The sequence below is a fragment of the Thunnus maccoyii genome, chromosome 16 (assembly GCF_910596095.1).
Source record: "Thunnus maccoyii chromosome 16, fThuMac1.1, whole genome shotgun sequence".
NCBI lineage: Eukaryota > Metazoa > Chordata > Actinopteri > Scombriformes > Scombridae > Thunnus > Thunnus maccoyii.
In genome coordinates, this window is record NC_056548.1 from 2,513,638 (window position 1) to 2,527,017 (window position 13,380).

Below are 13,380 nucleotides of genomic sequence, written 5' to 3' on the forward strand. Positions count from 1 at the left end.
GTAATAAACTGAAATGACAGTCATCAGATAGTCCTGATCAGTCGTTGCATGTCAAGTTAATGCTCATATTGGACGGATGGTAGAGATGAGAAAGGTTCCCCTGCGAGGAAGACTAGCGGTCATTAAATTGGCAGCTAACAGGGATCCTAATAAAACAATAAAACAATGTTAACGACTTGTGAGTGTTCACATCATCACGATGGTTGTTTGATTACAGAGTCGTTTGTGTAAAGATTAGAACAATGCATTAACAATATTCAACAGTATCAATTAAATTTGGGTTACATGGAACAGAAAACCGTCCAGTCTGGCAACACTGCAGTCCATTCCCTCAAATATCAGCCCTGACAATGGTTTCCAGTTCACCCACTGGTCTGTCAAAGATCTCCAAACTTTAAATCTACACAATGATTTTAGCTCTTCCATTGAAATGAACTGAAGAATCTCACTGTTATAAATGTTATGAAAATGATTAATTCTGCCCTTCAACACTTGTGTACAGCTGTTTTTATTGCTATGGGATGTACAGTAATGCAGTGTGTAGGTGTCACTGTAGAGGCTTTTAATCTTGTCGGTATAGTCATTGTTTATGGAAACCCTTTGAACCTTCTATTAGTGGATAGTTTGGGAAGCCAGGAATCTCAGAGACTGACCCAGTAATTATTGTGATCAGTATATCATTTTGATCAACCATCTGCAGATACATTAATGTGATTTTGGGCTACGGTGCAGTAAAAGTCTTATTTAATAGCGTAAAAGGACATGTAACCCACATTAATATGCACTGCACTAGATCAGAAATGAAACAACCTCTTCAGCTGAGCCATGTTCCTCTTTAAGAGACTAAAAGTTGATAAACAGAGGAGGTAGCAAGGTTGCAGAGACGCTAAAAAAAAGAAAGAAAAAAAAAGCCAGACTTCATTTGCATAAAGAAATAGAAAACTTAAAAAGAGCACAAACACGCTAATTCAGCGATGAAATGAATTGAACGATCACTGCGGGAAGGGAAAGCTCTTAGCTGATGAATCCTAATGAAATCTGACTGATAGTAATTATGCTGATGTTGTTCTGTGGACCTTAACCTTTTGACTAAAAAACTGAGAAGTCTGCAAATCCCCCCCTTCCATTAACACCTGAGGGAGGAGAGAGGGAGGAGGGAGGAGGAGGAGGAGGAGGAGGAGGAGGAGAGGCTGGAGGGAGGGGGGGGGGGGAGAGGAAGAGAGGCGTGAGAAGAGAAAGGGGGGGAAGTTAGAAAAAGAAAAGTGAAGAGAGCAGGAAAAAGAAAAGAAGGAGGAGAGTTAGAGAGGAAAGATACTCGCTGGAGGAAAGGAGGATAGGGTGGGGGTGGGAGATGAGGAGGTGAAGAGGGGTGAGGAGGAGAGGAAGAAGTTGGGAGCAAGAGGAAGTGATAAGAAAAAAATGAATAGAAAGGAGTAAAATAACACGAGTAAAGAAAGAGATGAAGAGGAAAGAAAGGAAATAAGGCTGAAAAAAGGAGGGAAGGTTGTGTGTGAAGTAGAGAGGAGGAGAAGAGAGGGTGAGGAGGGGGAGGAGCAGGAGGAGGAGGAGGAGGAGGAGAGGGTAGGTTACGCATATCAGCGCCTCTCACGTCCGTCTGGCCTCAGAAATGGAAATGAGAGAAACGCACACCGGCCTCATTACATTCATAGCCACTGAGGGGCTCGACTCGGACTAATACCTGGAGTAGAGAGGTGAAGTGCAGTATCAAGGCCCTGTATAATGTCCTGAGATAGCGGATCAGGCCAATACGTGGAACACTAACCTGCTTCGCCCGTGCTGTCTTTGCTTCCTGCTGCGAGCCGCTCCGCCCTCTCCTCCCCTTCTCCTCCTGCTTCACCCGCCGAGTATCCACCTCTCCTCGCCTCTCCCCCTCCTCCCTATCTGCCTCTCTCATCGCCGAGCAGTTAATTTTGGGATTAATACGCGTGGCGGTGGCGGCTGGCTCTTTTGAGGGATTTGTAGCGGAGCTGCAGACACTTATCTTGGTCATTACGGCGCCCATATTGGATTCAAGCGTTTTAGTATCTGCCAAACATTCGGCTGCGGAGGAGTCTATCGGGGCGACACGCGCCCGGGGATTAAGATAAGGAGGCCCCTCATTACGACTCCTCTCCTCCTGCGGCGCGCTGACACTCGCAGCGGCCGCGACTTCTCCTCCAGCGACATCACAGAGGAGGTACGGGTCCTCACCTCGCTTCTCTTCCTCAGCGCCTGAGGACAAGGGAGGAGGAGAGGAAGGGTTGTCGTCTCTTGGTTCGGAGCCGGGCCCCCGGAGAGAGGGGGAGGCGCTCTTTGAGGGCGAGGAGGTGGAAAATGAGCTGTAACAAGGCTCTAGGAGAGGAGAGGAGGAGGAGGAGCTCTGTGTTGTGTCTGTTGTCACCTGGAAATGCAGGTTTCTATCCAGTAAAGACTCCTTTGAGGGAGACAGGTAGCTCAGACTGTCAGCTGGTTCAGAACTGGGCCCCTTTTGAGACAAATATTGAAGACTATCAGTAGATTTGGAGCAAGGCAATTGAGCTAGACTGTCCTTCAGTTCATAGCCAGAGCCCAGGGAGGACAAATACCCCGAACTCTCCTTCAGCGAGACCCTCCGTGGTTTCTTGTTGAGCACCATGCTGTAGCAGAGAGGCGGGCCCAGGTACACCTCCTCAGTACAGGCTGCAAACAGGGTCTCCTCATCTCTGATGTCTGGGCTGGGGGGCACCGATAGAGAGGGGTTATCGGGGTCCTCGTTACCATTAGTCTGGCTATCAGCAGACTTCAAATCAAGAGCGCAGAAGTCGTTCTTGGAGTCGAGGCCGGTAGGGGAGCGTTTGGAAGACTCAGCTGCGTCTGAGGTCGGTATCTGCTGCTGTTTGGGGCTTGTAAACAGCTCGGGGCTCGGGCTGTGGAGGCCTTGTGTCGGCGTGGAGTAAGACGGGATGTTGTAGGGCGCAGGAGTGGAGCTCTTGTCCTCGGAGCACTGGCTGACCTCGCCGCAGTCGCTGTCGTGGGAGGAGAGAGACAGGTAGGAGTAGAAGTCTCCCTTACGGAGGTGGAGAGGCCGGTGGGAGTGTTCGAGGACCTGCGGGAAGAGGAAAGAGAGAGTTTGAAGAGGTTGGTTTAAAGAGTAACAAGCAAAATAAGCAGTACATTTATTTTGCTGCCTTTAAAGGTTTTTAATCACTTTTAGTCGTGTGTGTTTCCTGGTTTTGTTTATTGTGAAAATAAAATAAAAAGACAAAAAAAAGAGGAATAATTCAAGTTTATGTGTAACATCATTTATGCTTCATGTTATTTACACATGTAGACATGTAGATGAGGAAAATGTATTTATATATATACACACACACATTATAAGCTGTGATGTGAGGTCACCAGTATGTGTTGCTTCATTTTTAAGGGTCATAAGCTAAAAACTTTCTTTGTTTTGTTCATCTGTGTTTTTTTTGTGTTCTGCGTTTTTATGACGTAAAACCAAACCATCCAGAAAACCATCAAGCTTTGATTTGCATATTTTTAAAAAAAAAAATATCTGTGTGTATTCATATTTTACACTTTTACAAGAGGAGCAAAGCGTTCAGCCTGATTTAGTTTTTCCCTTTCAGAAATAAAATGAAAACTGATTAGCTTTTAGATGACTTCACTTGAAAAAGATACTGAAGAAATTAGTCATTACATCCTAAAAGTTATGGTCTGTGATGCGATTTATTGAATTACTCAAACTCAGGATAAATTTGTCACTTGGATAAATTTTGTCATCAAAATGTACAGAGAGTAGGAGGTCAAACAGGACTTCAAACACTCCACCAACATCCGCAACTGTTATTTTAACTTCTTTTCAATTATGTTTTTGTAATATTATGTGTTTTCCAGTATATATACTGTACCTTGTCTCTGATCTGTGTTAGTGATGCAGGACTCTGGTCTGAGTTGGACCCGCTGATCTCGCTCTGGTTCGGTTCTTCAGCCTGGACGTCTTTGCTCTTCAGTGCCAGTGAGGTCATGTCAATTATCTCCATCACGAAGTTGTGCACGTTCTCTTTCTTGCCCTCGTCTACACTGTGTGGACGGAGGAGGGAGGAAGAGGAGGGGAGGTGGTTGCAGCAGGAGGAGGAGGAGAGAGAACTGTGCCGTTTTTTGGGAGGCAGCGATGATTCTTTGTCTCTGACCTCCCTCCTGCTTTCCTCCGTCACAAAGGAAGAGAACTTGAACTTCTCCTGAATGTTGATGGCCTTCCGTCCCCCGTTACTGCGGGACCTGCAGTCCTCGACCGGCGAGAGGGACGGAGGTGAGGGGACGGAGGAGCTGTGGCAGGGTAACTCCCCCCTCAGCTGTCCGACCAAAGAGGAGGCACGGATGGGGAGGAGCTCGCAGGACGGGGACGGAGAAAGCTGCTTCGTCGAGCTCGATTCTGTTTTCGCTATGAAGTCGCTGACGTCCCGAACTAACTCTCCAGTTTTGGCAAACATGTACGACTCCCTGTGTGACTCTCCTTTCTTTGTGAACACGCTGGACTCCTCGCGGAGGAGTTCATCGTCTTCGTCTTTCCCTTTTAAACAGCTTTGGTCCACGTTTCCGTTTTCTACGTCGTCCACAAACTGGCTGATGTAGCTTCTCGTGGCGTTGATCCTGTTCTCTTCCTCTTGTTCTTTCTTATCCCTTTTTGTTTTATTGTTGCTGCTGTTGGTGTTAGCTTCCATTAATTTTGCAGCCGAGCGGTTTAGGAAGCAGCGCTGCTCCTTGTTCTGAGAGGAGGAGGAGGAGGAGGAGGAGGAGGAGGTGAAGGTGGAGGACAGGTTGGTCCCACACTGCAGCTCGTCCCGGAGGCCTGCCTCTGTTTTAGAGGCGGAGGAAGAGGAGGTGCGAGGTCGTATCCAACTCTGCAGCTCCCTCTTCATGTACTCCAGGCCCAGCACGTAAGACCCCTCCATCTCCTCTTCATCATCATCCTCGTCGTCTTCGTTACCAGAGGAGGTGCCGCTCAGCCTCTCCTCCTCCTCGTCCTCTCCGTCCCGTACACCGAGCTCCTCCTCGGTCAGAGTGAGCGTGGAGGAAGACAGGAGGTCGCTGTCGTCCTCGTCCTCATCCGTGCACGCCGACGTACAAGACACGTTGACCACCATGCTCAGGCTCGCCCCATCCGCTTCATCTATCCCCTGTCCTCGGCTGTTGCCGTGGCAACGTTTCCTATGATGGGAACTTGAGTTGGCGTTCGCCGCCATGGTGGGATCCAGAAGAAGGTGGCGGTGTTTTTTGAGCCCGGCGAAATCTTCAGACCCCAGAGACGAGTCTTCGGCGCTGCTCAGCTCCGTTAACGATGCCGTCGCTGAACTCTCATTGATCAGGGACGGTGGACCTTTCCGTGAGGAGCCTGAAATCCCGGAGAGGGGAGGGTGTCGGCCGCCGAGGGAGGGGGAGGCAGGGAGTCGGCTCTGCTGCGGAGAGCTGCTCCGAAGAGTCATATCGGAAACACTGCGGGTCATCTTCCCCGCCAAGGGACTCTGAATGTTCTCTAAGCGTTTCAGGAGATCAAGAGTTCTTCGACTCAGCTCCCCAGAGGAAGGTTCTCCTGGTGCACTTTCGTTGTTTTTCTCCTTTGCTGGTTCACCACCATCCTCGTCTCTGCTCTGCCCCAGGTCCAGCTCCCCGAGGCTGGCCAGGCTGCCGGTGGTCTCCCTTTCAGCGCTGCGACTGGGGACCAGGCAGCTCTCCATAGAGGCGCTGCGATGGAGCAGGTCTTTGGAGGGGAATAACTCCACACCCAGAGCCAGCAGGGACTCTAGAGAGGAGCCCTGAGATAATAACGGACTGGACGCCCGGCGGCTGAGCACGGGAGGAGTCTCCAAACCGTTATACTGGTCAGCTTTGAACTCTGTGACAGGACAGCGGGACGGGAAAGGCTTGGATGAGTCTACACTGAGGCCTCCCACCTCAAAGTCAGAGTCGGAGTCGGCGGGGGTCAGGATCCCACGCCCGTTGATCAGGATCTCAACCGCCTCCCCTCCTCCCTTCCTGTGCCTCCTCTTCTTCTCCTCTTCTCTGTTTCTTCTGCTTTCACCTCTGATTTCATCCCTCCTCCTTCTTTGGTTGTAATTGTCTTTGTGCAGAGTAACATGGACTACGGTGGACTCCTCCTCATCCTCCTCCTGTTCTTGGATTTCAGAGTTGTTGGTTATCGTCTCGGTGTCTCCCGTATCGCTGACGATCCCGCTCTCGCTCTCTGAACGTCGACTGTTCGCCGACTGGCCGCTTCCCCTGCCCCCCTCCCTCTCGTTTTCCCCATCCTTGTATCCCACAAACCACTCTCCTCCTCCTCCTCGGCCGTTTGGCATCATATCCCCGATGACGTCAGGGAGGGATTCCAAGGAGGAGAACGAGGAGTCTTTACTCAGGCTCTTCAGCAGCAGATGCTGTTGTCTTTTTCCTGCTTTGGTTTTCTGCATCGTGGAGGAAGTGTAAGGAAACTGAGGCTGTTTGTATAATTCAACGTTATGGAGGCTGTACACCTGGTAGACGTTATTGTTGTTGGGGGGAAGAGTTTGGGAGCTCACGCTGGGCTCAGATGAAGCCACGACCTCAGGACTCTGATTGGCTTGGACATCTGTCTGGATCCTGTTGGGTTGATTCCCGTTGGACAGAACGCTGTCCGAAGGCAGATTCGGTTGTGCGGGGAGGTTTTGCATAAAATCGGGTTCTGGTACTTCTTGTGGTTCTGGTTCTGTGATTGTCATATCTGTTTCATCCCATTCCCAGGAGTCGTCCGGAGCCGGCGCCACTGGGCATGCTGGGACCGGGCTGATTTGGTGGAGGTCGACTAATCCCGGTTCCAGAAAGTTCCCGGGAACCTAAAAACAAAACAAAAGGAAAGAAAGAAAGAACATGTTTGAAATTGTTCTTGTCTCTGTCTTTTATTATCTTTCTTGTGCATTTTTAAAAATAAATAAGAATTTATCTTAAAAAGACAAAAATCAAGTGTACTCTAAATGAAGTGTGACACCACTGCAGCAAAGTAAAGAGGCATTGTACTATAAGAGGGTCTGTTATAGCTGTCGCTGTTAGCTTGACAGCTTGACAGTGAGATATACATTTAATAGCCAAAATATCAACTTTTTGGGAAATAAGAAAACAGCACACAACTACTTTTTTTAGTTTGGTAACTAGTCTAAAGACACCATGACACTGACATTTTTAACTTACTACTTAACTTAATTCTATCAAATCAAACAGCCTTTAGCTCTTTAACTTATACTCAGTTTTGTTATGTCGCACCCCAAACACACCCTGCCTCAACAGCAACTGCATCATACTGAAGGAATACTCCGTCATTTGCTGTCTTTCCGAGGGTTCGATGAAAACCACTCTCATGTCTGTGCGTTAATTATGGAGCCGGAAGGAGATTAGCTTAGCTTAGCTTAGCTTAGCTTAGCATAAAGACTGAAAGCAGAGGGGAAACAGCCTGGCTTTGTCGAAAGTATAAAAACCACAACACCACTAATAATTATAAATAATAATTAACACTCATTTCTTTTAAAATTTGTACACAAACAGAAATGTAAGAGTGACATTTGTGGTTTTAAGGAGAGTTGCATGCAGAAACTGTTTCTTTACAGTGCATCTATCCGCCCAGAACTATACGTCTCTGTACAGACACGATGCCACCTCACTGTCATTACAAGACAGTAAGAAGTCACTGTGTCCAAGATATTGTTCCAGCATGTATGGATTAAACAAACAAGATATGTGTAAATTAATGAGCTTTACAGGTGTTGGTAAGTGTATTTTTTTTAAATCTGTACAGGCCAGGTTAGCTGTTTCCCTCTCCAGTCATTATGCTAAGCTACGCTAACTCAACTCATTATTATTTAAATATTGAACTATTTCTTGAGGAAATTTCAGTGTCGTTAAAAAGGTGAAACATTTTCAAAATTGTCAAGACGTAAAAATATTTGATACACGATCAGTGAAACATGATTTTCATTGAAATACACTCAATCTTCAAGGTCTTCTGGAACAACACTAGAAGTCCTCGTTGGTATAAAGTGAACATGACTGAACATTAATAGCTTCTGCCTGCTATTTAAATCATTGAGATCATTGAGAAGTGCTAAAATTGACATTAATCCATTAACATGCTGCTAAAAACTCCATCTGAACAAATCACTTAGATAATTATTGAGTCCTAAATCAATAAGTTTCAAAAAAAGTTCCCTGAAGCGAGTTTCATCATCCTGATACTGGTGCAACAATCTGCCTAATTGTGTCTTCTTTATTTCGAGGAAATTCCTGATTTAGTCTTGTTTTTCTTTTCTTCTTTAAAGGAAAAAGTCTTGAAAGTGTAATTTGAGGCTGAACTTGTTCAAACAGAAGAGTCCATATGAAATGAAGTAACCTATTATTATCATTTTAAAAGCATGTCATGTTTTTATTCTGTGCTGTCAAACACCGTGTGAATGTTGGATATCTTGTTTTGGCACCAAACTCTTTGTTGAACATCTCATGTCCTTTTCTGAGAGAGCGCCGTCTTGACTCAGGACTCCATTTGAAAGAGAAACACTGACATCCGACTCTGATAAAACACGTCCTGTGATCATTTAAAAAAAAAAAAAAAAAGAGCAAAATCAACCCACCCCAAAGCAATTGCTCATAAATCTCAACACAAATTATTCCGCTCTGGAACAAAGCGATGAATTATTCAAAAACGACTTCTGAAAGAAAGAGCACGAAGCTGAAAACCCCAAAGTAAATACGTAATCAAAAGCCTTCAGAAAGCTCGGCTGTCTAAAAATATGCTTAGACACAGGAATTCTTCCCTTCCACAGACATAATTATACAAATTGCTCCGCGTCTCGTTAACAAGAGAGGGGAGTAATTCGTATTAGCCATTCATAGCCTATTAATCTAATAAACTAGTTGGCTCTGTGTGTGTGTGTGTGTGTGTGTGTGTGTGTGTGTGGATATGGGTCTGTGTAATGAATTTCTATTAGATTTGTGTTTATTCCCCTTGTGCTGATAAGGGAGATGGGGGTAATGACTGAACTGGGTTTTGCCACTGCAGACGCATTCAAAAACACATTCAGCGCCGAGGGGAGAGGCTACCAATCAGCCTAATCCAATCAAACCCAGTATTTGATGACCCACAAAAAAAAAAAAACCTTGTATACAATTTATATCTGTAATTTATCTCATTTCTATGATTTCGTAACAGTTTATAGTTGAGTTGCGGGTGTTTTTATGACCTCAGAAAGTGGAGGGAGGTGACTTCTGGTGTCCGGCAGCCACGGTGGATTCAAAAATGTATTTTTTTTAAAAGCTGAAATCAACTCTAAAGTGTTGCTGGTAAACCTGCCAAAGAGGCAGAGCTAGCAAGATTTACCAGTCAGACTCCAGCAACATGCCGGGGGGGGGGTATTCCTCTGATAGATGCAAGTTTCTGCAGGATTTAGAGTCTCAGGTACATGTATGTATAAACACTGTATAGATTCATCTAAAGTGTCTAAAGATTTGAAATGTGATGAATCTCGAGGACTTCTGAATCGTGTGAAAATAAGTTCGTTGTTGTGCTCGTTGATGGTTGCTGATTGAAGTAACGATCGATCGATCGGAGCTCTGAGAGTAAGAGATGCTACGCAGCTGCATCCATAGAGACAGCTGACAGCCATTTCTGGATCACTTTACTCAACATGATGCTAAACATGACCACAGTGTGCCGTCCACCTTTCTCATTGAGTGCTTGTGCTCAGACTTGTTGCACTAGTGACGCAGCAGTGTGATTCATTATCTTCTTTAAATATGTCCTGTTTCTTTTTTTTGTCCTTTGTTTCTACTTTGTTTGTTTTTGTTTCCTGTGTCTCTGTTTTCTGCTTTGTATTATTGAGAAAAATCACAATAAAAATATTATAAAAAAAAACTAAATAATGCCCTCTCCCAACGAGAAACCACATGAACACAATGTGCGGTTGAATGAATACAATTAAACAAAAAACAGTGACTCAGCCAATTCATGATGATGAGGCCATTTATGAACAAAGGTTCAAACACACATCCGCCTCCTCCACGGCTACTAGAATCAAAAAAACAAAGTTCAGGATGCCGACATGCAGGTTTGCTCACATGTTGGTGCAAGTTTGAGCAAAAAGAGAAAGAAAAAAAAAAGTTTGACTCTGTTTTATAAACCCGCAGGGACGAGAGGAAAATGTGTTGTGTTAAGATGCTCTGCAAAAGCCTTCAGCAGTAAATTCCACATGACTAAAGCGAACATGCAGTCTGTCTTTAGTCAGTCCGTCTTTAAACAGTTACACTCGTAAAGAAAAGAGGACTAATAGTCTAAAGATGCAGCAGTAGGAAGATCCTGGAAGCTGCGATACACAAAAAAGGGGATGAAAAGAACAAACGACATATCGCTGATTTAGCTCCTCGGCATCTTACCGGTAGCGGAACGATAAATGTCAAGTCTCTCTCCTGTGGGTGACACTAGAGGAAAAGTCATGGGGTCATTAAAATCAAAGAGCCCCCCCGTCCTCTTAGGAGCAGCACTGCTGTCAGTAAATTTCATGTTAAAACAAGCTGAACATATTCACATGAACATCTCCTCCTCACTCTGTTTCTGCCTTAATCGCAGCCCTGTGGAAGCCTTTGTGCGTGCGTTCCTGTGCATTTTTTTTTGGGGGGGGGGGGGTGAAAACGGGACACTTTTTCCCATTAGCTCTGGTTTGACTGCTCCCATTTGTTAGCATAGCATCTGCTGGAAGGCCCAAGGAGAGCACAGCTATCTAGCAGCGTCTGGGTGATTATTCATGTGCCTGTGTTCCTCCTGGAGCTGCTGCTGCTGCTGCTGCTGCTGCTGCTGGAGTCTCTGCTGGCTTCTCTGCTGTACTGCTTGTTAAAGTGCTGAGGGAGGCCCCGGCGTCACCAGTCTGATTCAAAATGAATAGAAGCGCACAGATAAATCACCTCTCCATGCAGAGTGGAGGAGCAGACAGGCTGCATTTGAATGTAATTGCGAAAACGGTGAATGAAAACCTCCATATGTTGCTCATAACTCCTCTCTAAAATATATTTCATAATCACAAGGAAAGCGTTCTAAAATATAATTTCCATATATTACATCGGACTTACAGGTATACTTTGTGAAACTTCACCCCCCCCCCTCCCCCGCCCACAACAACAACAACAACAACACCCTGCAGGTTTAATTTAGACTCATTTACATCACATCAAAAATGACAAAACAGGATTCTTCATCTGCTTTCTGAGCAGCGTCACACATGAAACCACGGTAACAACCTCTCTGATGCTGAATCACATGTTCCAATCAAAGCGTGCTGACGGTCATCATCACAGAGGTCAAACATGTCATCATCTAAAAGGCGGGTTTATCATGAGTCAGTGGGACGGCTTCGTCATCAGGTTATCTGCTGCAGATATTCATGATCTTCTCGACCTTTTACTCGAGTGTGTCCCAACAATAAAATCTGTCCTGGTTAAAAAAAAGAAAACGGTCTCATTTGAAGACTGTTCATGAAACAATTTGATTTCTATTGGAAACAGGTTGAAATGTTTTTTTTTTTACTACGCTGGCAGATTTGTTTTTCTCCTCTTCTTCACTCTCTCTCTTCAAAACATTTGACTCAAGTTAAGACAAATGACTTGAAAAATATGGAGATTTCAGGCAGTGAATATGTAATATTTCACTTTTAGTTTCATGGAATAAATGTCACAAATACCATAGACCGCATGGTAAAAACATCATGCCTTTATTTATCTTTATTTATCCTTCTTTAACAGAAAACAGGGCACTAACTAATGATTATCAATGAACAATACACATCACAGGTTCCCAGAGTTCAAGGTGATGTATTTCAACTTTACTGGTTTTTGTCTGACCGACAATCCGAAGACCAGGAGAGCAGGAGAGCAGGAGAGCAGGAGAGCGCGATCGTTTTATCACTGAGCAGAAGTGTTCATTTATAAGCTAAACCACCCAGATATATTCCTCTCTGCTTCTCTCTCTCTCTTTATTCTTCTCCCATCTCCAGTAGAAGTGAAATTACTCTCCAGCCAGGCAGCGAGGTCAGAGTGTCTGGCCTGTTATTTGTCTTCTCTTCCTCTACAACGTGTGTGTGTGTGTGTGTGTGTGTGTGTGTGTGTGTGTGTGTGTGTGTGCATGAGAGAGTCCTACCTCTCAAACCACATGTGCAGCAGCAGTATAAAAGCTGTTTTCCTGCTAATTTTCAACATTAATAAAAAAAAAAAGAGCCGTAAGATTTTAAACTCTTCTTCCTGTTCAAAGGCCTTTCAGAGCGACTTTATTTATCCCTTTAAACACATTAAACTACTGCAGGAAACAATAACAAAACACATCTGTGCTCCCGATTATTCAATCTGGAAAAACTTCCTGGATGTTCTGCAAGAACTGTCACACTTTCCCTTAAAGGATAAGTTCACAATTTGTCTTAAAACAATGCATTTAAAAAAAGTCTGTGTGAAGCTTCTATTCAGCTTCATCAGTCTGAGTTAGTCATATCAAGTGGATATCTGACACATTTACAGTCTTTTTAGCATCAAATTCCCTCTTTGTGTTTCCTCGGACAGTGTTTCCCTGTTGAGCTGCAGGTGGAAGTATAGTAACAAAAAGAGGAACTTTGGCACTAAAAAGACTGTAACGTTGAAAGATATCTACTTGATTTGACTCATTTGGACGCTGAAGCTTCATATTAGCTTCAGATAAACTTTTAAATACATTTTTTTGCACAGAAGGAGGACTGTGATCACTTCCATTGTAAGGTCATTATGAAGGGATCTTCTAATGGTCAGTATGAACAGGAGGAATGATTACAGCATTTTCACATTTACAGTGTACACGTGAAAAAGCAGGGAAAACATCACAAATTTGAAAAAAAGACAAAAAATGTTTCTCGGATGTCGTACTGTAGACGAAGCTGCCAGTCACAGTTTCAGACCTCCGCTCCACCAGAAACAGGTTTTTATGTGATAAAAACACCGCAGGGTCCAACGTGGATAAGAGGAGACGAATTCATTCATTACAGAGACGTTTTATCAGTGTTACTGCTGCTCGGTTCGTTCCGTAATCTCGTCACATCGTCTTGAACGCGTTCTTCGAGCACAAAGAGGTTGACGCTGACGTAAAGGCGTCGATCCACGTTTTATTTTGCAGGAAATTTCAGAAATATGATTGAAAGTTGCACAAGAATTTCATGGAAAAATCTCAAACTGCAAACTTGAGCTTGTAACTTTGAAAAACTAGTAAAAACTAGTATTTACCTCTCTGATCTCTGTCTGAGCTCCCAACACATCACGATACATCAATTAACACAAGCATTTATGTAACACAACATATGTATTTACTTCAGTGTCACT

The 13,380-nt window shown here is 44.6% G+C and overlaps 1 protein-coding gene across 3 annotated transcripts in view; it reads right to left on the reverse strand.

The window, feature by feature from the left end:
- Positions 1–13,380, reverse strand: part of akap6 (A kinase (PRKA) anchor protein 6) — a 238,062-nt gene that overhangs the window by 10,309 nt on the left and 214,373 nt on the right. For all 3 annotated transcript variants that reach the window (XM_042389345.1, XM_042389343.1, XM_042389344.1), the window contains 2 exons: positions 3,891–6,848; positions 1,784–3,085 (listed from right to left, as the gene is read on the reverse strand). In XM_042389345.1, coding sequence (XP_042245279.1) covers positions 1,784–3,085; positions 3,891–6,848 — 4,260 coding nt within the window. The remainder of the gene's footprint in view (positions 1–1,783; positions 3,086–3,890; positions 6,849–13,380) is intronic.